The 21069-nt window shown below is 41.2% G+C and overlaps 1 protein-coding gene across 2 annotated transcripts in view; it reads left to right on the top strand.

The window, feature by feature from the left end:
• Positions 1-21069, top strand: part of LOC134357680 (dual 3',5'-cyclic-AMP and -GMP phosphodiesterase 11A-like) — a 251408-nt gene that overhangs the window by 154192 nt on the left and 76147 nt on the right. For both annotated transcript variants that reach the window (XM_063069299.1, XM_063069298.1), the window contains 2 exons: positions 6742-6849; positions 12086-12195. In XM_063069299.1, the coding sequence (XP_062925369.1) occupies positions 6742-6849; positions 12086-12195 (218 nt within the window). The remainder of the gene's footprint in view (positions 1-6741; positions 6850-12085; positions 12196-21069) is intronic.

The raw sequence follows: 21069 nt of genomic DNA, 5'->3' as shown, positions 1-21069 counted from the left end.
GGCTATTCACAAAGCCCACGATGTAGTCAGGCACCCCTACATCCCCTTGCAGCCTGGCTGTAGCTTTCCATTCACGATTCTGGATTGCTTATTGTCATTCTCCAGTGCACGAGCATAAGGGAGAACGAAGTGATTGTTCGGATCCGACGCAGCATAAAAATACACAATGAGCATAGCGAACAAAAAACACATTAAATATAAATATAAAAGCAATCCTCCAAAACCCAATGTACACATTCACATTGACTGATTGTATGTACATACAGTGAGATTAGGTGATGTGTACGTAGTGTTGGTGGAGGGGTGGGTTCCTGGGTGGAGGTGTTGATCAGCCTTACTACTTGGGGAAAGTGGCTGTTTTTGAGTCTGTTGGTCCTGGTGTGGATGTTGACGGGACTGGGACAAACTCGGACTAGGACTGGGATTCCTCATGATGTTGTTTCTGGAAACTAGCTGTATATACAGTATGTCCTTGGTAGCAGGTAGACTGGTGCCGGGGATGCATTGGGTTGTAGTAGAGCCCTCCTGTCTGCCACGGTGTAGTTTCCGTTCCACACAGTGGTGCAGCATGTCAGGATGCTCTCAACTACGCATCCGTAGACAGTGGTGAGAACTCGTGTGCCTAGACCAATTACTTCAGACTCCTCAGACAGTAGTTTCTACAGCATTATTGAACTGACTGTATTGCTACATCCTTCAGGAGTAAAAATCTTTATGTTATGGCTCCGTCTAAATGTGCAGTGTGCAATCATAGCAATTTATAATAATTTATAATAAATAGAACAGTCAATATAACATTGAGTACACTCAAATCAGTGTGAGTTAATCAGTCTGTTGTGTTGGGCACATGGTTAAGGCATTCGTTTAGTGATCTGAAGGTTGCTAGTTCGGGCCTCAGCTGTGGCAGCGTGTTTGTGTCCTTGAGCAAGGCACTTAATCACATATTGCTCTAGTGTCTGTGCGAGGGGTGGTGCCCCACACAGACTTCCAATCTGCACCTTGTAAGGCGTGAAAATGCTCGATGCAGGTCTCTCCTGGTCTGAGTTGACGTTCCCTCCCTCCCTAATCAGTCTGATGGCCTGGTGGAAGAAACTGTCCCGGAGCCTGTTGGTTCTGGTTTTTATGCTGCAGTACCGTTTCCCAGATGGTAGCAGCCGGAATAGATTGTGGTTGGGGTGACTCGGATCCCCAATGATCCTATGGGCCCTTTTTACACACTTATCCTTGTAAATGTCCTGAATCATGGGAAGCTCACAACTACAGATGCACTGGGCTATCCGCACCACTCTCTGCAGAGTCCTGCGATTAAGGGAGGTACAGTTCCCATACCAGGCAGTGATGCAGCCAGTCAGGATGCTCTCAATCATGCCCTGTAGAAAGTTCTTAGGATTTGGGGGCCCATACCAAACTTCCTCAACCATCTGAGGTTGCCATAACGGATAAAGTGACATTCAGCAGGTAGAATCATGAGACTTTTAGCTTTACACTCCCTGCTCTCTCTCCCCTTGGCCCCATAGACATGGGTGCTGATGCTCACTATCTCAGTTAGAATAGCTTGCAATCGGCGATCTTTTGGATAAATTTAAACCTGACCTGGCCATGCCCATCCAAATCTGATCAGAGCTGGCAGACTGGTATTTCGGCACTGGAAACTGACAAACATAGTTGGGCCCATCTGGATCAGATCAGGTAGCCAGGCTCTAAATTAATTAGTTTTGTTTAGAGATACAGCATTACTGCACAGTAACAGTCCCTCACAACCCAACGAGTCTGCGCTGCCCAATTACTCCCCTCTGACCGATCAACCTACGAACCTGTACGTCTTTGGAATGTGGGAGGAAACCAGAGCACACAGAGAAAACTCACACAGTCACAGGGAGAACATACGGACAACGGTGAATTTGAACCCTCGCTGCTGGTGCTGTCGCAGTCCCTGAATAACCGCTATGCTACTGTGCTGCTCCTTAAAGTTCAGTAACTTTTGCACTTAAGGCCATAACAAGGAAGGGTGCAAAGTAAGTATTAAAAGGTCATTTGCTGCTTTCTCCTTTCACACCAGTGTGGAGTCCGTTCACACTTCTCCCTGGAGTTTTATTTGGTGTCTTCCAGTAACTCTCCTGTACGCACCCTCTCCTTACCTCCGAACATTGGCCTTAATATCGCATTGACAGATTTTCCCATTGTATTTTGAACCTTCTGACTATCTCAAAAATATTTGGCCAAACACACAACACATAATTAAGACCATAAGGCATAAGAGCAGAATTAGCCCATTTGGCCCATCGAGCCCGCTGCTGTCTGGTAATAGCTGAGTTATTTTCCCTCTCAGCCCCATTCTCCTGCCTTGAAGACATTGTTAGATCTGGGAAGAAGATAAAGGAAAGTTGTTAAACTACAGGGAACTGAGATGACCTGGAATGTTAGTTCTGTTTCTCTTCTCACAGATGCAGTCTGACAGCCATTTCTACCATTTTCTGTTTATATTTTATATTTTGATCATTAGGTTTTTAAAAAATCTAGAATGACTATCCCTCAGTTCAGATTCTGTACAAAATAAAACTTTATAAGATCCTAAGATACAGGGGCAGAATTAGGCCATTTGGCCCATTGAATTTGCTCCACCATTTTAGCATGGCTGATCCAATTTTCCTCTCAGCCTCAATCTCCCGCCTTCTCCCCCGTAACCCTTCTTGCATTGGTTATGTAGGAAACCCACGCAGTTCACCGGGAGAATGGCTGGAAGGGCTTTTTGCACACTGCCTCAAAATAAAATTTAGAAAAAACCTTATGTGAAGTGTAGATACATGCCATCTTGTTTGATAAATTAAAAAATAATTCTGCTACTCTATTAAAAACAATTTTACAATCTAACTGCAATTCTAGGGATGAGTGGAGTTTATGAGTGGCATTTTTATGGAACTGTTTTCTAAATGTTTAACATAAGCACAATCGTACTTTAAGATTTTTTTTGCAAAAGTAGCATTAATAATTTACACATAATGTGAAATGGATTTAAATTTCATGAAACTGAAACATATTAATTACCCATAAATGCTGCCATGTAAATTCCATTCTGATAAAATTTCACTTAGTGCTGAAATGCCAGAAAGGCAGGAGATGCTCTTTTCATCTCGAAGAGATTTGTCACGTGTGGATCGTGTGAGATGGCATCGCAGGTACAGACAGATCAAACAGATCATCCTATAGTTCATAATGCGTGCAGGAGGGACTCTTGGTTCAATCCTGTCAGAAGTCATTCTCTTCCACGGTACGCCAAAATAATTCTATTGTTTGAATTATGGCCGTTTCTCCTTCACTCAGGGTACCTGTGAGGAATATAAACAAGACTATCCAGCTGTCTTTGTTCCTCCATATATTTTGTCTTACTGCTGGTTCTGGCTGGTGAACATTAGATCTGATATTTGGTTCTCTAGAGTCAAGAAACAACAACAGTAGGAGTAGAGTAATATAGCTTTTATCATGGAGCTAACTTTCCAAGTGTCTCCTTGTCATAATGATAGCATTGATGTGGCTCTAAATTCCTAACCGGGCTACAAAGCCAGTTATAAATCCAATCTATCTAATGTATTAATTACAGTATCTTATCATGGTTTTGGCTGAGGACTTTGTGCTCTGCAGATCACTTATTTCTCTCTTTATTTAGAGGTACAGCAAGAAATAGGTCCTTCCAGCCCACTGATCTGCACCACCGACAACCCACCCTAGTCCAATCGCAGGACAATTTATAATAACTGCTACATCTTTTGACTGTGAGAGGAAACACACACATGTTTACTAGGAGGAATGTACGCATTCCTTACAGACGACGTCGGAATTGAACTCTGACACTGCGAGCTGTAATTGCGTGGCGCTCACTGCTATGCCACCGTAGTGTCCTTCCTTTCTAGGCTGTATCAGGCCACCTTACCTTCAGTTGAAGCTTGATGAACCTTTGCTTGTTTTTACAAAGCAACATGAACTGTAAATGATAACTTTTTGATGGACCTCCAGAAAATTGCTTTTCTTTGAAATTAATAATACAGCAAAACCAAAACCTTGGCAACTTTAGCAGCCTCTGTTTCAAAACAGAGGTCGGGGTTTCTTTTGATTCCTCCTGAGTAACCGAGGAGGCAATGAAAAACACAATTACACAAATAGCTTGATTAAGTAACTTTACTTAGCTCTTAGCTGAAAGAATTAGTAACTTGAGTAATTTTGTTTAACACTTAGCTACGTATCTAATTCAACTTTTAACTACATCTACATATCTAATCTAATTCAATGAAAGCAACAAAACTCAAACTACTTTATTTGATTCTCCACTAATAAATAAAGCTAAAGGTTGCATGCAGTTCAGAGTAATACTTACCAGCAATTCAAAATAAGCAGTGCTGCTCGTCTATTCTTAACCATTCAGACTATAGCCACCAGGGAGCCCCAGTACTTTGAGAAGACATGAAAGGGTATCGAACTCGCCATGCACTGGTCATGATCCAACCCACGGAGAAGCTCCAGTAATGCCTGATGAAGGGTTTCGGCCTGAAATGTTGACTCTTTATTCCTTTTATGCTACCTGGCCTGCTGAGTTCCTCTAGCATCTCGTACATATTGCTCTGGATTTCCAGCATCTGCAAAATCCCTTGAGTTTTTGAAAATACCTTGCTATTATCCAGTTCACGGTCTCCCCATCTCCCCTACAAGTGAACAACAACTCCATACAAGGCAAAACTCCTGATAAGTGATTTACTGGAAACTTCCATGTGATTTCCAGTAAATCCCCTCAGTCAGGCCTACCTGTGTATCCAGAGCCTAAAACAAAAATTTAGTCAACCATTTTGTGCACATATTCTAAACACAGGAGAATCTGCAGATGCTGGAAATCCAGGGTAACATGCATAAAATGCTGGAGGAACTCAGCAAGTCGGGCAGCATCTATGGAAAGGAATAAAAAGCTGGTGATTTGGGCCAAGACCCTTCATCAGGACTTGTCAAATTGTTCAGCCATTTTATAGCTACTACAAACCACTAACAAACAGGAGAAAATCTGCAGATGCTGGAAATCCAAGGAAAACAGACACACACACCCACACCCACCCACCTTTACCTGGAGGAACTCAGCAGGCCCAGGCAGCACCTAGGGTAAAGAGTACTGTGGATGTTTTGGGTTGAGACCCTTCAGCAGGACCAGAGAGAAAAAGATGAAGAGTAGAGTTAAAAGGTGGGGGGGGGGGGGGGGGGGGAGGGAGAAGGGTGAAACCAGGAGGGGGAGGGGTGAAGTAAAGAGCTGGGAAGTTGATTGGTGAAAGAGATACAGGGCTGGAGGAGGGGGAATCTAGGAGAGGATGAAAGGCCATGGGAGAAAGAACAGGGTGGAGGAGCACCCGAGGGAGGTGATGGACAGGCAAGGAGGTAAGGTGAGAGAGGGAAAAGAGGATTGGGAATGGTGAAGGAGTGAGGAGGGGCATCACCCGAAATTCGAGAAATTGATGTTCATGTAATCAGGTTGGAGGCTACCCAGAAGGAATATATGGGTGTTGTTCCTCCAGACTGAGTGTGGCCTCATCATAATTCTGTTTTATCTTACCATGACCTCATAAAAAAAGCATTCAGACAATTTACATGCTGACTCTTTTTTGTATGACTGAAGATGTCAGTCTTAGCTCACTTCTGAATTAGAAGTCATGGATTTAAGTTCAACTCCGGGGGGTTCAACACTGATATTATATTGTGGTGCTGAAGAAGAACTGCATCAGATCTGGGAGCAGACATTTGATTTTATATTCAAGTCCTGATAACCAGCAAGTAGCTGGGAAAGATGCATATTGTGGTTACTGTGACTCAGCCCCTCATTTTTCTGCAGTTTGTAAAAGTCTCACCGATTTTTGTCACTATGCTCCATTTTCCTGATTCCCTGTTAAAATCAGAGCTCAGTTCCTTCATTCATTTCTTAACAAAGTAATATCTTATACAGTACAATGCAAAAGTCTTTGGCACCCTAGTTTTTTTATATGGTTTCCGGATGGGTGATGTCAACATCATCAAGGCTGTCTGGGATTGTCTGGGATTACCTGGAAAGACAGAAGCATGCGAGACAGCCAAAGTCTGCAGAAGAACTGTGGCAACTTCTCCAAGATGCTTGGAACAACCTACCAGCTGATTTTCTTATAAAACTGCACGACAGTGTACCTAAGAGAAATGATGCAGTTTTAAAGGCAAAGGGTAGTCACACCAAATATTGATTTGATTCAGTTTTTTTAAAACTGTTTACTGCTCTTTATAGTAATTTTTTTGATATTTAGAAACTTTTAATTTCATTATTTTTGAAAGCATCTTCACCTTACAAAATTTTTTTAACGTGCCTGAGACTTTTGCACAGAACTGTAAATCTGTACTTTTATATTCCCATATGAAATTTTGTGCTACCAATTTAGCAACATTTTTAACTTGATTATTTTATTTCAGAACTATTTCACAAGCTGTATTTCATTATCATATCACTGTAATCATCTTCTGAACAACATTTAGACAGAGAAATAGAATTTCTAATTTTAAATTACTAAAAAAAAATTAAAACTCGAGGAAATATGAACTCTTACTTCATCTATAATCAAAATTCTGGATTTTCCTCCAAGCTAGATATTGTACTCTAAATCAACACTTAAAAGTAAATCAAATTTGTCTTGATTTATATTAACTGTCATCTGAACTAGCTAATGCATACATATTTCTGTGGTGTTCCAGGTTCTGTGTCGCTGGCTGCTTACTGTGAGAAAAAATTACCGTGCTGTTCCGTACCACAACTGGCGTCATGCATTTAATGTTGCTCAGTGCATGTTTGCATTGATAACAGTAAGTCAGATCTTGTTAGACAGATCTAAAGACTATGCATGTCAATTATAGCATGAAATAGATGACACCAGTTAATGAAGATATGATTAAGAGGGAAATCCTATATTATCTCAGGCACCAATTGATTCCAATATGTAAGTACTCGTAGGTTTGTTTGATACAGGCAACTTGATAAATTGCACAACCTCATTTCCACAAAGATGTGTTAATTAGCTGGGTGAATTATAATTGCTAACTGTTTTATTAATTCCTTGACCTAGGTTATTTCAACCGAAAGTCGCTGGTGTAAGGCAGTTGATAATTTGATATACTAAATAAATAATGGATTCTGTGGACACAGTAATTTAGCAATTTGGAATGAGGAAACTCTCCACAATCAATGCGCTTTGTTATAAGTTCCATAAGTGAGTCTTGTTGCCCATTTTGGAACAAATGTTCTATTTTACCCAGTGTTTTTCTCAACTACAAAAAGACTAGTTTTTAATCTTGTAACCAGCCCATGTATTTTCTCATATTGTTTCTGATTCTTGCCAAACGTGGGCCATTGCCAACTCTTAATGTTCAGCACCACTGCCATCGTCTCCCACTATCACCACCTTTGGATTACTGATAAACAAACTCATAAGTACCAGTGGCTACAAAAGCATATTCGTTATTGTAACCTACAGTACTTTTTATGTATTGCATTGTACTGATATTTCAAAGCAGTACATTTCACGTCAGTTGTCAGTTATAATAATAAACTTGATTTTGATCACAGTTTACATCACAGTTTTCCACTTCTACAACACACAACTCAGCAACTTGAATCACTACCTGGCACTTGTCTGGATGATTGCAGTTCCAGCAACACCATCCATGACAAAACAGTCCAGTCAAGTGGCTCCCAATTTATAGCCGGAGCATTCCTTTTCCATTATTCCTCAAAATGCACTGCAGTAACTAACTTGGACCACTCTGATTAAGCTATCCAAGCTTGTGATTTGTACCACTAAGGACAGGGTAACTTTTGGACAACCACTACCAGGCTTCTATCCAAGTCTCTTCCTGATCTGGAAACAGGTTACCACTTCATCTTTAACACTCTGTGCGGTTCCATAAGGCATTCTGTTGGAATTCAAATTTAAACCTTCTCTCCCACTCCCAATTTTCTAAATTATTTTTGCATTATTTGCAATGCATTTAGATATAATGATGTACTCGCTGGAGTTTAGAGAAATGAGGGAGGATCTCACTGAAACCTACTGATTATTGAAAGGCCTAGATAGAGTGGACATGGTGTGGATGCTTCCTATAGAGGTGGAGTATAGGCTTTGTGATGTCAACAGTTATTTTTGTTTCCACCATGAAGGGGAAAGAAAAATTGAATTTAAATTGTCACTATTGTCATGTACATTCAAATTACATTGTCTGTTCCATGGATTCAGGTTTCAGCATTTCATCATAATTGCCATAGCAACCCATAACCACCCGCTACCATACAACTGGCAAGTTTTAGTTCTGCACATCTCAGATAATCTGACTGTTTGAAATAACAGCATGCATTGCCTACTGAAAACTGAACAGCCTGGTTAGAAAGGAGAGGATGTCCCTTTAAATGAGAAGGAATTTCTTTAGCCACAGGGTGAATCTGTGGAATTCATTGCCAGAGACAGCTGTGGAGGCCAAATCATTGGGTATATTTAAAGCAGAGGTTAATAAGCTCTTGATTAATAAGGGTGTCAAAGATTACTGGGAGAAGGCAGGAGAGTAGGGTTGGGAGGTATAATAAATCAGCCATGATGGAATGGCGAGGCAGACTCAACGGCTGAAAGGCCTAATTCTGTTCCTACGTGTTATGGTCTTAAGTCTGTTTATTCTCTATTAATAAGAGGTAAAATATAGACAGCATCATGCCAAGTTCCTTCAGGTACTTAATTATCCTTATGATTGTATACATACCCTACTCTCACCTACTTTAAAAGAAATACATTACCGTATTTCTAAACTTTTGAAAATGCAACACTGTGACAAAACCGAGTAAGTAATTAATGCAATGGGCAAATGTTAAAAAGAGTTAAGATAGTCAAATTTAGAAGATGTTTAAATTTGGGTGGGCTGTGTTCAGTGGAGCATCTCACTGAATTGGCAGGGGGGGGGTGTGATCTAATTGAAATCTATCGAATGTTGAAAGGCCTGGATAGAGTGGATGTGGAGAGGATGTTTTCTATAGTGGGTGTGTCTAAGACCAGAGGCCACAGCCATGGAGAAACATCCATTTAGAATGGAGATGAGGAGGATTTTCTTTAGCCAGAGAGTGCTGAATTATGTGGAATTCGTTGCCATAGGCAGTTGTGACGGCTAAGTCATTGGGTATATTTAAGGCAGGGTTTGGTAGATTCTTGATTAGTCAGGGCATGAAGAGATACGGGGGGGGCACGCGGGCAGGCAGGAGACTGGGACTGAAAGGGAAATGAATCAGCCATGATGAAATGGCAGAGCAGACTCGATGAGCCAAATGGCCTAATTCTGCTCCTGTACCATTGGTCTTATGTTCATGTAGTATATGGCATGACCAATGAGTTTTCTGGCTAATTTCTTGTCAACTCAAAAAATATTCTTGAGTTGGATGGTAAAACTGTGTTTTCACAGCTTTGGTCCAAATAGAGGACCAGTCCTAACTTGCAGACCCCAGTCAGTTCGGGTTGACAACAACATCTCCTCCACAATCTCCATCAGCACAGGTGCACCATAATGCTGTGTGCTTAACCCCCTGCTCTAGAAAGCCTACAAAAGGTAGTGGATACAGCTTAGTCCATCATAGGAAAGTTCTCCCCACCATTGAGCGCATGTACAAGGAGCATTGCCACAAAAACGCAGCATCCATCGTCAAGGATCCCAGCCAACCAAGCAATGCTCTCTTCTCACTGCTGCCATTAGGAAGGAGGTACAGGAGGCTACTACTACGTCGACTTAGGCCTAGGGGGCCATTGTTGGGCAATAATACAGGAGGCTTAGGTCCCCCATACTAGGTTAAGAAACAGTTATTACAGTCAGCCTCCTAAACTAGCGTGGATAACCTCTCTTACCTCAACACTGAACTGATTCCACAACCTATGGACTCACTTTCAAGACTCTACAGCTCATGGTCTCAGTATTCTTTATTTACTTTATTATTATTATTATCATCATTATCATTTTTGTTCTCAGTTCACGCTGGTAAAACCTGAGGTATGGGCAAGGCCAAGTACACTCATTTCTCAATTGCTAGGAACTTTTGGACTATTCTACTGGTTCTGAAGATTTACAAGATATTACTGTGTACCCGAATTGTTTAATGCTATTGTGAAGTGACTTTGCGATTACACCAGTTGTAGATATTACTGTTGGGACAATATATACCTTGTTCATGTTCCATAGTCTTTCAATTTCCTCTTTTAATTCTGCATATTTCAATTGTCTTTCACTGATTGATTTCTGTGAGTTATGTGTGTTTGAAATGGCTAAATCTATTAACTAAGTTGTTCTTGTTTATTTATCCTGCAATATTATACCTGGATGGTTATTATATCTGGATGGTCCTATGTTCTAATACTGGATTGGTCGTAATATAATTTGTAGGATTCTGACTCTAAAACTACATCAGGCTTGTATTTATATTAAGGTGTGGTGTCTTTTATGAGTTTGTATTTCAAAGCAAGATTTTGGTGAATGATGAATATGTAAGGAAGATACAGGCATTGGACCACATCACAAATGAGCAGGTCCGCAAGACCATCCAGCACCACATTGGCTCCCATGAAGACCTTCTCACTACGGTGAAGAAAAGAAAGCTGAGATGGTACGGCCACGTAACGAGATCCAGTGGCCTTGCAAAGACCGTTCTACAAGGAACTGTGGAGGGGAAAAGAAGGAGAGGTAGATAGAGGAAAAGATGGACGGACAACATTAATGAATGGACAGGGAAAACATCTGCAGTGACCCAGGCTCTGGCACACAACCGCGACAGATGGAACAGACTGGTGCAAAGCTTGGCATGATGGCGCCCCGACGACTGCACCAGGAGTTAAGGGCGCAAGGCAAGGCATTTGCCACTTGATTGCGTTTGTGTAAGTAATCAGATTGAGTTAAATTGCTGCAGGATCCTGTAATGTGCTGGACTGTTTCTGGTTTCTCTCGGCATTTTCTGCATTTACTGTTGGTCTTTTATTATGTGCTTTTGATAATGCTTTTGGTTAATCATCTGGTCCTGTTTTGTCACAAGGAATCCCTCTGTTTCTGGGAAGAGGTATCCAATTCTGAGCCAGGCCTTCAATGTTTTCTTGTTGACATCTAATTACTATTATTAATATTTTTTATTAATTTGCACAGTTTGCCTTCTTTTGCACATTGATTGTTTGTCAGACTTTGTGTGTAGTTCTTCATTGATTCTATTGTATTTCTTTGTTCCACTGTGATTGCCTACAAGAAAATGAATCTCAGAGTAGTATATGGTGACATATGTACTTTAATCATAGATTTACTTTGAACTTTGAATAGAGTGAATAATAGTTTCCACATTAAAAAATGATGCTTCTGTGAAATAACTGTATTTTAGATCAATGGAGGAGTGGAAAGGGAAGAAAGATAGAGAAAGTTTTGCTTGCATAAACTGTCTGTATATTGGCCTCACAATCTGGTGAAGTTAATCCCAAAATATTTAAACACCAGTAGAATTGATAATCAATGTACTGTTAATGAATATTGTTGGGGATGGTGCTGTGCCAACTACTATAATGAATCCCTCCACGTAGCATACAACAAGTCAACACATCCAGTGGCATCAGGCACTATGAAAGGGACAGATCTCAGATACAAATATTATTTATCCATATTCATTGCTTATCTGTGGGAACTCTGCAATTAAGGGGTGGTATGGAATACATCCTTTATGCGCATACAGTGTTAAACCACACCTGCGTTTACTTGTCCATAATTGCTGTGCGGATTGTGAATAATTATCCTCTGGAAACTGAGAGCTACTACATAGATTTACACAATAGCTAACCCATTTATCACTGCCTTACACCAACAGAAGTAAAATGGCCCCACAGAATTTCTGGGAACGGGCAGTCTTCTGTCCATGAGACTGAACGTATTACAATGGTATAATATTTCAATCTGTATAAATTGCCTGTCCTCCTACTCACTATGAAAGTACCTCAGGAGAAATGTTAGTGACTTAAAATTAATTATTTGTCAAATATCCTTCCTTTAGACCGCTGGTTTTCGGGAAATTCTGACTGATATTGAAATTTTAGCCTTGATGGTGGGTTGCCTTTGCCACGATCTTGATCACAGAGGAACAAACAACGCTTTCCAGGAAAAGTAAGTGAAAGTTTATGCCTCTGTGATTTTTTTTCCAAAACGAAAATAATTGTTAAGTCATTTCCTCTTCAGCTAGAGAACTGTAAAACAAAAAAAGTCTCCCCCTCTCACACCATTAGGTGCGTCAGGTTGCAACTTTGCCATTTTTTAGCATCCGTCTGTTTTACGAGGTTGAGTTGCTAGCTTGACATTCGAGCAAGCATTATGTATACTGGGCCTTAGTGCAATTTGTGCTTCACTAATGCAGAATAATGAAAGACAATTGTAAAAATAACAAAATATAGAAATTGGGCAGGCTCAGTTAGTATAAATTATTTGGGTAGGGTGGTAGTGTGGCAATTAGTGAAACACCGTGACAGCAGCAACTCGGGTTCAATTCCTGCCGCTGTCTGTAAGGCGCTTGTATGTTCTCCTGGTGACTGCATGGGTTTCCTCTGGTCACATTGTATAATAGGGTGGCGGGGGCTCGTTGGGCCAAAGTACCTGTTACCGGGCTGCATCTTTAAATAACATAAAATAAAAACTTTTTTTTCCGTCAAAATAGCATTTTAAGACATGAAAGGTCCTTCACTTGCACAAATCAACGTTTTCCATTGTTGATGATCTGCTAAAATTATGAATTAGTTTCAATATGTAAACAGCACTCTACCAACATTACAGACTTTATATACATACAGAACTGTGCAGAAGTCTTATGCACATTCAATATATTTAGCGCGGGTGCCTAAGACTCTTGCTCAGTATTGTATTGTTAGCGTGGAGCGGAGAGCAAGTTTGTAAAGCTGGCAGAGTAAAGGATGTTGGGAATGGCGAGGGTGAAGCACTGTGAAAGGGGTGTGGGATGGGTGGCAGAGAAGGAGTGTTGGGGCGGGAAGTGGTACAGGCGCAGATACACCCTGTCCTGAGACACCAGGCAAGGTCATTTGATTCCAAATAATTGGCTTATTGATCATTGCAGAATGTCTCTCTGGTGCTTCCCACTCCCTCTCCTCTCCATTTCCCCTTTCCCAACCATGATTCCCCTCTCCCTACTCCCTTCCTAATCTCAGTCCACAATAGAAACCCATATGAGAATATGTCTTATCATCACTCGCATATATCATGAAATCTGTTTTTTTCTGTAGCAGCAGTATAGTGCAATACATAAGATTACCATGCAAAAATCTTAGGCACCCTAGCTATATATATGTGCTGAAGACGTTTGCACAGTACTGTAGAAAATGCTGGAGGAAGTCAACTGGTCGGGCAGCATCCACGGAGAGGAATAAACAGTGGATGTTTCAGGCCAAGACCCTTCATCAGGGCGTTTCTCATCCAAAACGTTGACCGTTTATTCCTCTCCATGGATGCTGCCCAACCTGCTGAGCTCCTCTGGCATTTTCTGTGTGTTACTCTCGGATTTCCAGCATCTGCAGAACCTCTTGTGTTTATGATCTGCAGGAGAAACTCATCAGGCTGAGCAGCATCTGTGGGAGGAAAGTGTTTAGGGTTGGAACACTGAATTCTCCCATTTAAATTTACATTGAACATTTAATTTAAGTGTCCTAAAGGGAGTGCATTGCCCCATTTGCCAGTCACTCAAGCTATCCCTTGCTGTGATATTTTCAGCTCCTATTTTTAGTGATATTCCATGCAAAAAATTTTAAAAGCTAGACCTGCAAAACCTGGTCTAATGAACGGCAGCACTGCAGAACTGATTTTGGCAGCAAATTATAGACTTGCATTACATGAGCATTTGTGATTAGCTGAGAATCTTAGTTCCCAATGAACAAAGCCTTGACCCCTAATTCACCTGAAGCCACACTTGTTCATTACTCGCTGTGTGCAGTGACACGTGAAATTGACTAGTAATATATAATTTTGCTACATTTGAAAATTATGTTCATTGATCAAGAAACTCAATCAAAATAATGATAGGTGAATTTCACATGCAAGTATTATTGATTAAATATATCTGTTATTCAGGCGATCAATTCATATTTTAATTAAAATTCAGGTGGTGGCAGAGTTAAAAATCAAATTCATTTTTTTTTTGTCCGAAGTAATAATGGGTCATTTATAAGTTCAAGAGTATTTAAAAATGACTTAGATGGGAAAGTGGAAGGGTGGGTTAGTAAGTTTGCTGATGACACAAAGGTTGGTGGGGTGTGAATAGTCACAGGAGTTCCCAACCTGAGGTCCACAGACCTCTTGCTTAATGGTATTGGTCCATGGCATTAAAAAAGGTATAAAGGGTTGTCGTAGCTTACTGTGGGACATTGATAGGACTGCAGAACTGGGTTGAGAAGTGGCAAATTGAGTTCAGTGTGGAGAAGTGTGAAATGATACACTTCGGAGGTTGAACTTGAAGTCAGGACTCAGGTTTGTGGCAGGGATCTTAGCAGTGTGGAGGAGCAGAGGGATTTTGGAGTCCACGCCCACAGATTCCTCAAAATTGTCGCACAGTTTGATAGAGTGGTTAAGAAGTCACATGGCCCGTTGACCTTCATTAGTCAGGGGAATGAGTTCAAGAGCTGTGAGGTAATGTTGCAGCTCTATAAAACTCTGATGATGATGATGACATCGACTCAGGCATTTGTCAGGCATTTTCATGCCCTACAAGGGGCAGTTCGAAAGGCTGTGTGGGGTGCCACTCCTTGCACAGACATTTCGCAGTATTATTTTACAAGGCCAAGTTGCGAGCTCAGCATCAACTGGGTGCGGATGGAGAGCGCGCACGGGGGGCGGTCTGCCGCTGGATCGAACTGCGCCACCAGCCGACCCTATAAAACTCTGGTTGGACCATATTTGGAAAAGTCTGTTTAGTTTTATTTGCCTCAATATAGGAAGGACGTGGAAACTCTGGAGAGGGTGCAGAGGAGATTTACTAGGATACTGCCTGGTTTAGAGACTATATCTTATGAGTAGAGGTTGATCGAGAGCTAGATCTTTTCACTTTGAAGCGAGAGAGGATGAGAGGCGACTTGATAGAGATGTATACAGTGATAAGAAGTATAAGAAAAGGAGGATATCCAGAGCTTTTTTCCCATGGTGGAAAAGACTAGTATGAGGAGGCATAATTTTAAGGGACGATAGTATGGGGTATTTCAGAAGTAGTGTTTTTTTACATGGAGTGGTTGCTATGTAGAATGGGCTGCAAGGGGATGATGGTAGAAGCAGATACATTAAGGACATTTAAGAGACTCTTAGACCCATGGAGGAAAGAAAAATGGAGGACTAAGTTGGGTGGAAGGTTCAGACTAGTGTTCCCAACCAGGGGTCTGCGGACCCCTTAGTTAATGGTAGGGGCCCATGGCACAAAAAAGTTTGGAAACCCCTCGTCTAGACTGATCCTGGAGTAGGTTAAAAGATTGCCACAACATCATCCTCCAAAGGGCCTGTACTATGCTGTAACGTTATATGTTCTATTTATAACTCTGATGGCTCTTGAGACATGGCTCCAATTGGACTATGGCAGCCGCTGACAATCAGGTGCACCCCTGCTAAGTGGAACTTTCAACTCCCTAGATTTAAGTTCGGGTGCACAGATGGAGGCCTAAATTCAGCTGACTTGGAGCTCTTCTACGCCAGACTCATAACTTCAAATACGTTAGTCCAGGCCAAACCTCAATTGCCCAGGTGTCGTTATTAAATGCCAAATATCAAATACTTAGTTTAAAAAAGGATAGAAAATTTGTGCAGCTGACAGAAATGTGCATTCCTCGGTAATTGGTGCTATTTCCATCAACATCAGTGGGGGAATTTATCATTGTTCTTGGCCATATATTCATCCGTTCTTCATTGTGTGCCAGTGATAAATAACCTAGGTTCTACTTCACAAGGATTTCAGTTTCTGAAGTGCAGCTGGCCGTGATTATGGACCTGATGTATTGTTCCGAGAGAGAATCAGAATGTGAGTTTCATTTTCGCTTTCCTGCTTGACCAATTATGGGGAGTTACAGAAAATAAGCCAATGACTTGGAGGAAAACGTCTTTGAACTCTCTGGGCCAGCTGCTGTCTCTAAAATTCAATATAAATCTAATGGGAGGCCTTTGGGATGGATTCACTGCTTGCTGGCCATTCCTCTGATCTAACTGGAAGAAAATTATAGGGGAATGGTGAAAAGGAAGATGTGCGTCCTTAGACCACGTGCAGCTTGAGAGATTGGGTAGATGTGGAGAGGAGATGAGTTGGCAAGTGAGAAGAGGGATTATGTACGAAATATACAAATTATTAGATGATAAGAATAGATTTATTTGTCACGTGTACATTGAAACATGAAGTGTGTCTTGTGTCAAATCGAATCAGTAAGGATTGTGCCGGGCAAGTGTTGTCACAGTTCCACCGCCAACATAGCAGGCCCACAACTCATTAACCCAAAATGGTATATCTTTAGAACGTGGGGAGGAAACCAGAGCACCTGGGGGAAACTCATAGGGTCACAGGGAGAACATGCAAACTCCTTACAGGCAGCAGTGGGAGTTGAACCCTGACCTTACAGCTAGCACTGTAAGGTGTTGTGCCAACCATTGGACACACAGTCATAGAGTTCCTCAGCACAGAAACAGGCTCTTTAGCCCAGCTGCTTCATACCCCCCAGGGTGGCCATCAAGGCTGGTCCCATTTGATGTGTTTGGCCCCTTTCCCTCTAAATCTGCCCTGTCTATGTATTTTATATTTTGTCAATGTACCTGCCTCAACCATTTCCCTGGTAGCTCGTTCCAGATATGGACCACCCTTAGGCTAAAAGATGTTGCACCTCAGATGCCAACTAAATCACTTCCCTTTCACCTTAAACCTATGTCCTCTCATTTTTGACTCCCCAACCCTAGGAAAAAGACTGTGAGCATTGACTCTGTCTGTGCCCTTCACAGTTTTAAACACCTTTATAAGATCACCCTTTATTATCCTACGCTGCGAAGAATAAAAGTCCCAGTCAGCTCACTGAATGAACTCAATAACTATTAATATAAAATATTAAGAATGCAGAAAATCAGAACATGGCTGTCTGTCACAGAACTCATTTTATTGTTTAATTGAGATTTAAGATTTTCATGAAGTTCTGTGCACGAGTTGGTAAAAATATTAGCCTCAAGGTTTCCCTTAAGATCAAGACAACATGAAAGTTTAAGTTTGTTATAAATTGAAGTTGTTCCTCAATATGCAGTGATAAAGTTGGTTTATGTGAGCCCTTCAGGTATCTGTGCTTATTGAAGATTATGATACCTTTGTGTTTTTGAAATGATTTTCTTTGACATTAGTAACTGGAAAGGCAATTGCTTACTTTCCTGATTCTAAGCCTCCTGCAGCACCCCCCCCCCCAACAATGCAGTTCTGTAGCCCACCAGTTCCGTCCCGTAGTCCCGCCAGTCCCGTCCCGTAGTCCCGCCAGTCCCACCAGTTCCGTCCCGTAGTCCCGCCAGTCCTGTCCCGCAGTCCCACCAGTCCCGTCCAGCAGTCCCACCAGTCCCGTCCCGTAGTCCACCAGTCCCATTCCGTAACCTACCAGTTCTATTCCGTAGTCCCACCAGTGCCATTCCATACCAGTTTAAGCAGAAGAGCAATTAAAATTGAGATACTTTTGCAGGTTTGCCTTTGCCATTGATACCAATAGGGACTGTAATTGACCTCATTGACTGTGAACTGTTAAGGGCAGTACTGTAGCATAGTGGTTTACAGTGTCAGCTGTTAAGATCGGGGTTTAACTCCTGCCACTGTCTGTAAGGAGTTAGTACGTTTTCCCTATAACTGTGTGGGGTTCCTCTGGGTGCTCCAGTTTCCTTCCAGTTTCCAAAGATATACGGTTTAAAATTGGTTAGTAAATTGTGGGCATGCTATGTGGGCCAGAAGCACGATGACACTTGCCCCCAGCGCACACTCAGGCTATTCTTGCAGTGACATAAATGACACATTTCATTGTATGTTTCAGTGTACAAGTGACAAATAAAGCCAATTGTAAAAGAAAATCTATTTTGTTGAGGATTGATGTGGAGCAGTTCAAACTAAACTTATTATCAAAGTGCATATATATCAAAACCCTGAAGAGACCACAAGACCATAAGATATAGGAGCAGAATTAGGCCATTTGGCCCATCAAGTCTGCATTGCCATTTCATTATGGCTGATCCAATCTTCCACTCAGCCCCAAAATCCTGCCTTCTCCCCTTTCCAGAAGGAAAGCTCTAAAAATTATAGGATTGCAAGTATAATTCCTTATATTTCTGCACCATAGATTGTGCTTGCCGTTGACACTGTATTACTATGAAACAGGCTTTCATGAAATTTCAGGATGCTGGCCCTGAAGACAGGGTGCTTTAACTTATTTATTCTATGTGGCAGCCATTAAAGTTAAATTGAAAAAAATACAAGATGCACATCGTGCACTGAATTTCATTTGAAATTGAGTGCTTGCCCAGAAGTACAGGAGCCTTAGGTCCCACGCCATCAGGTTCAAGAACAGTTATTACCCTTCAACCATCAGGCTCCTGAACCTGCATGGTTAACTTCACTCACCTCAACATGGAACTAGTTTCACAACCTATGGACAGACTCTCAGGGCTCTCCAACTCACGTCCTCAATCACTGTTCCCTCTAAGCTGTGTGGGTGCGCGGCCACGCAGTAACTGAAATGCTCTCATGCACGTAGCCTTCGTTGCCATGAAGCTGGAACTTTCTTTTATATGTAATGTTAAAATAATGTGTTTTTGCAGTTTTCCGGCCATGCTCAAAGCTCCTCCAGCAATTTGCTTCATCTTTGTTACATTTTGCAACTCCAAAACTAATTGAAAGAAAAACACAGGAGCCAGGAGATGCGTGTACTGTCCGTTTTACTTTAGTGAGACGTGTACATATGATGTGGTGGCATAATGATGTATGCCATTCACATACTTCCTACATATAACCTGTAATAAACTATGTAATCAAACAAAGAATGCTTAATCAAACAGTATGTTTACAATTTTACTCACATATTAATGAAATATTAGTTATACAACAAGATTCAAGCATGTACACCCTCTTGTATGTACATCTTACATTTTATAGGTCTATAAGATATAGAAGCAGAATTAGGCCTTTTGGCTCATTGAGTCTGCTCCGCCATTTCATCATGGTTGATACATTTTCTCTCTCAGCCCCAATCTCCTACCTTCTCCCCAAATCTCTCTAAGCCCTGACTAATCAAAAACCGCTGCCTTAAATATACCCAATGACTTTGCCTATGGCAACGAATTCCACAGATTCACCATCATCTGGCTAAAGAAATGCCTCCTCATCTCCGTTCCAGATGGACGTCCCTGTATGCTGAGGTTGTGTCCTCTGGTTTTGTTAACTTGGGGCTGGATGTTTCAGGTTTACAAACCACTGGTTGGATGTTAAAGCTGTCGAAATGTTTGCCACACTTAGTGATGGGGGAACATTAAAAAAATGACTATGATATTTGTACATACAAAGTAGATCTAATTAGTACAAAAGTAAGATTTACTCAATCAAGGTTTTCAAAAGTGTATTGAAGTGAACTACTTGTAAATAGTTACTTGCACACTAGGTGGCTCATCAGAGTAAGCACACGGTTAAAATTATGTTTGAGTAAAGTTTTACATCTTCTGCAAAAGCTTGATATCTCTCCTAAAGTACAGAGTTCTGACTGCCCACAGAGATGGGACTGTTCCATTCTTTACAAATATTTACTATTTGTAAAGAATGATGCAGTCCTGTAGAGGTTTTGCTGGCTGCCCGCTCTGCAGAGCGTACTCTTTCATTGGCAATATGGGGGCTGTAAAGAAAAGAGCCATCAGGAGCGTCACAGAGGCTGCTCAGCGACCATGATGACCATGGGTCAAGATCAACGATGCTGCTGGGACTCAGGCTGGTGCCTAATCAACCCAGACTGGGTCGCCTGGGCGAGTGTGTCTGATGTTTAAAAACCCGAAACACCCGATGACCCCCAGTTACATCGCTGATGATGTGTCCCAGCGCATCCTGATATGTATCTCAGCATCAATGTAATCAGTGAAGAATCCCATATAATTTTTAGTGGCCTTTTTAATATCTCCAGTCCCCTTCAAATTATGGTACACATTCCCTTTATTTCACACTGTTTGATTGCCTGTTTAAATTGTACCATTAATTGATATTGCCTCTCTCTATTCTTGCCCCTAAAGTGAAGCAGGACTATATGCATAAAGGATTGTGAAACTACAGCTGTCAAACACTACATGGAGAGAAGATCAGTGCCCATGCAAATTATTTTATATTTTTGTATGACAAAACTATTACAGAGAGCATAGAGCAAACGAGCCTTCCTGAAAATTGCAATAAGTCTACCTTTAATCCCAGTGACCAGTCTGATCTCCTTACTGCAATTATCACAAGAACCATACCTGGAACAGTTATCTCCCTAAAACCACCAGGCTCCTGAACCAGTATGAATAACTTCACTCACTTCACATACCACAACTCTGAACTGATTCTGCAACCTACAGACTCATTTTCAAGGACATTTTACAACTCATGTTCTCAGTGTTACTTTGCATTTGCACAATTTGTCATCTTTTGCACAATGGTTGTCAGTCTTTGTTTATGTATGGCTTTTCATAAATTCTATTGTTTTTCTTTATTTTCCTATAAAAGCCTGAAAGAAAGTACATCTCAAGACATTATGTGGTAACGTATATATTAAATAGTGCCTATAAAAAGTATTCCCCCCCCCCACCGGAAGTTTTCATGTTTTATTGTTTTACAACATTGAATCTCAGTGGATTTCATTTGGCTTTTTTCCCCACTGATCAACAGTATCAAAGTGAAAACAAATTTCTACAAATTGGTCTAAAATTATTACAATTATTTAACAGAAAATAATTGATTGCATAATTACTCACCCCCTTCAAGTCAGT

Source organism: Mobula hypostoma, chromosome 17 (genome assembly GCF_963921235.1).
Source record: "Mobula hypostoma chromosome 17, sMobHyp1.1, whole genome shotgun sequence".
NCBI classification, from domain to species: Eukaryota; Metazoa; Chordata; class Chondrichthyes; order Myliobatiformes; family Myliobatidae; genus Mobula; species Mobula hypostoma.
This window is presented reverse-complemented; position numbering and strand designations above follow the sequence as displayed.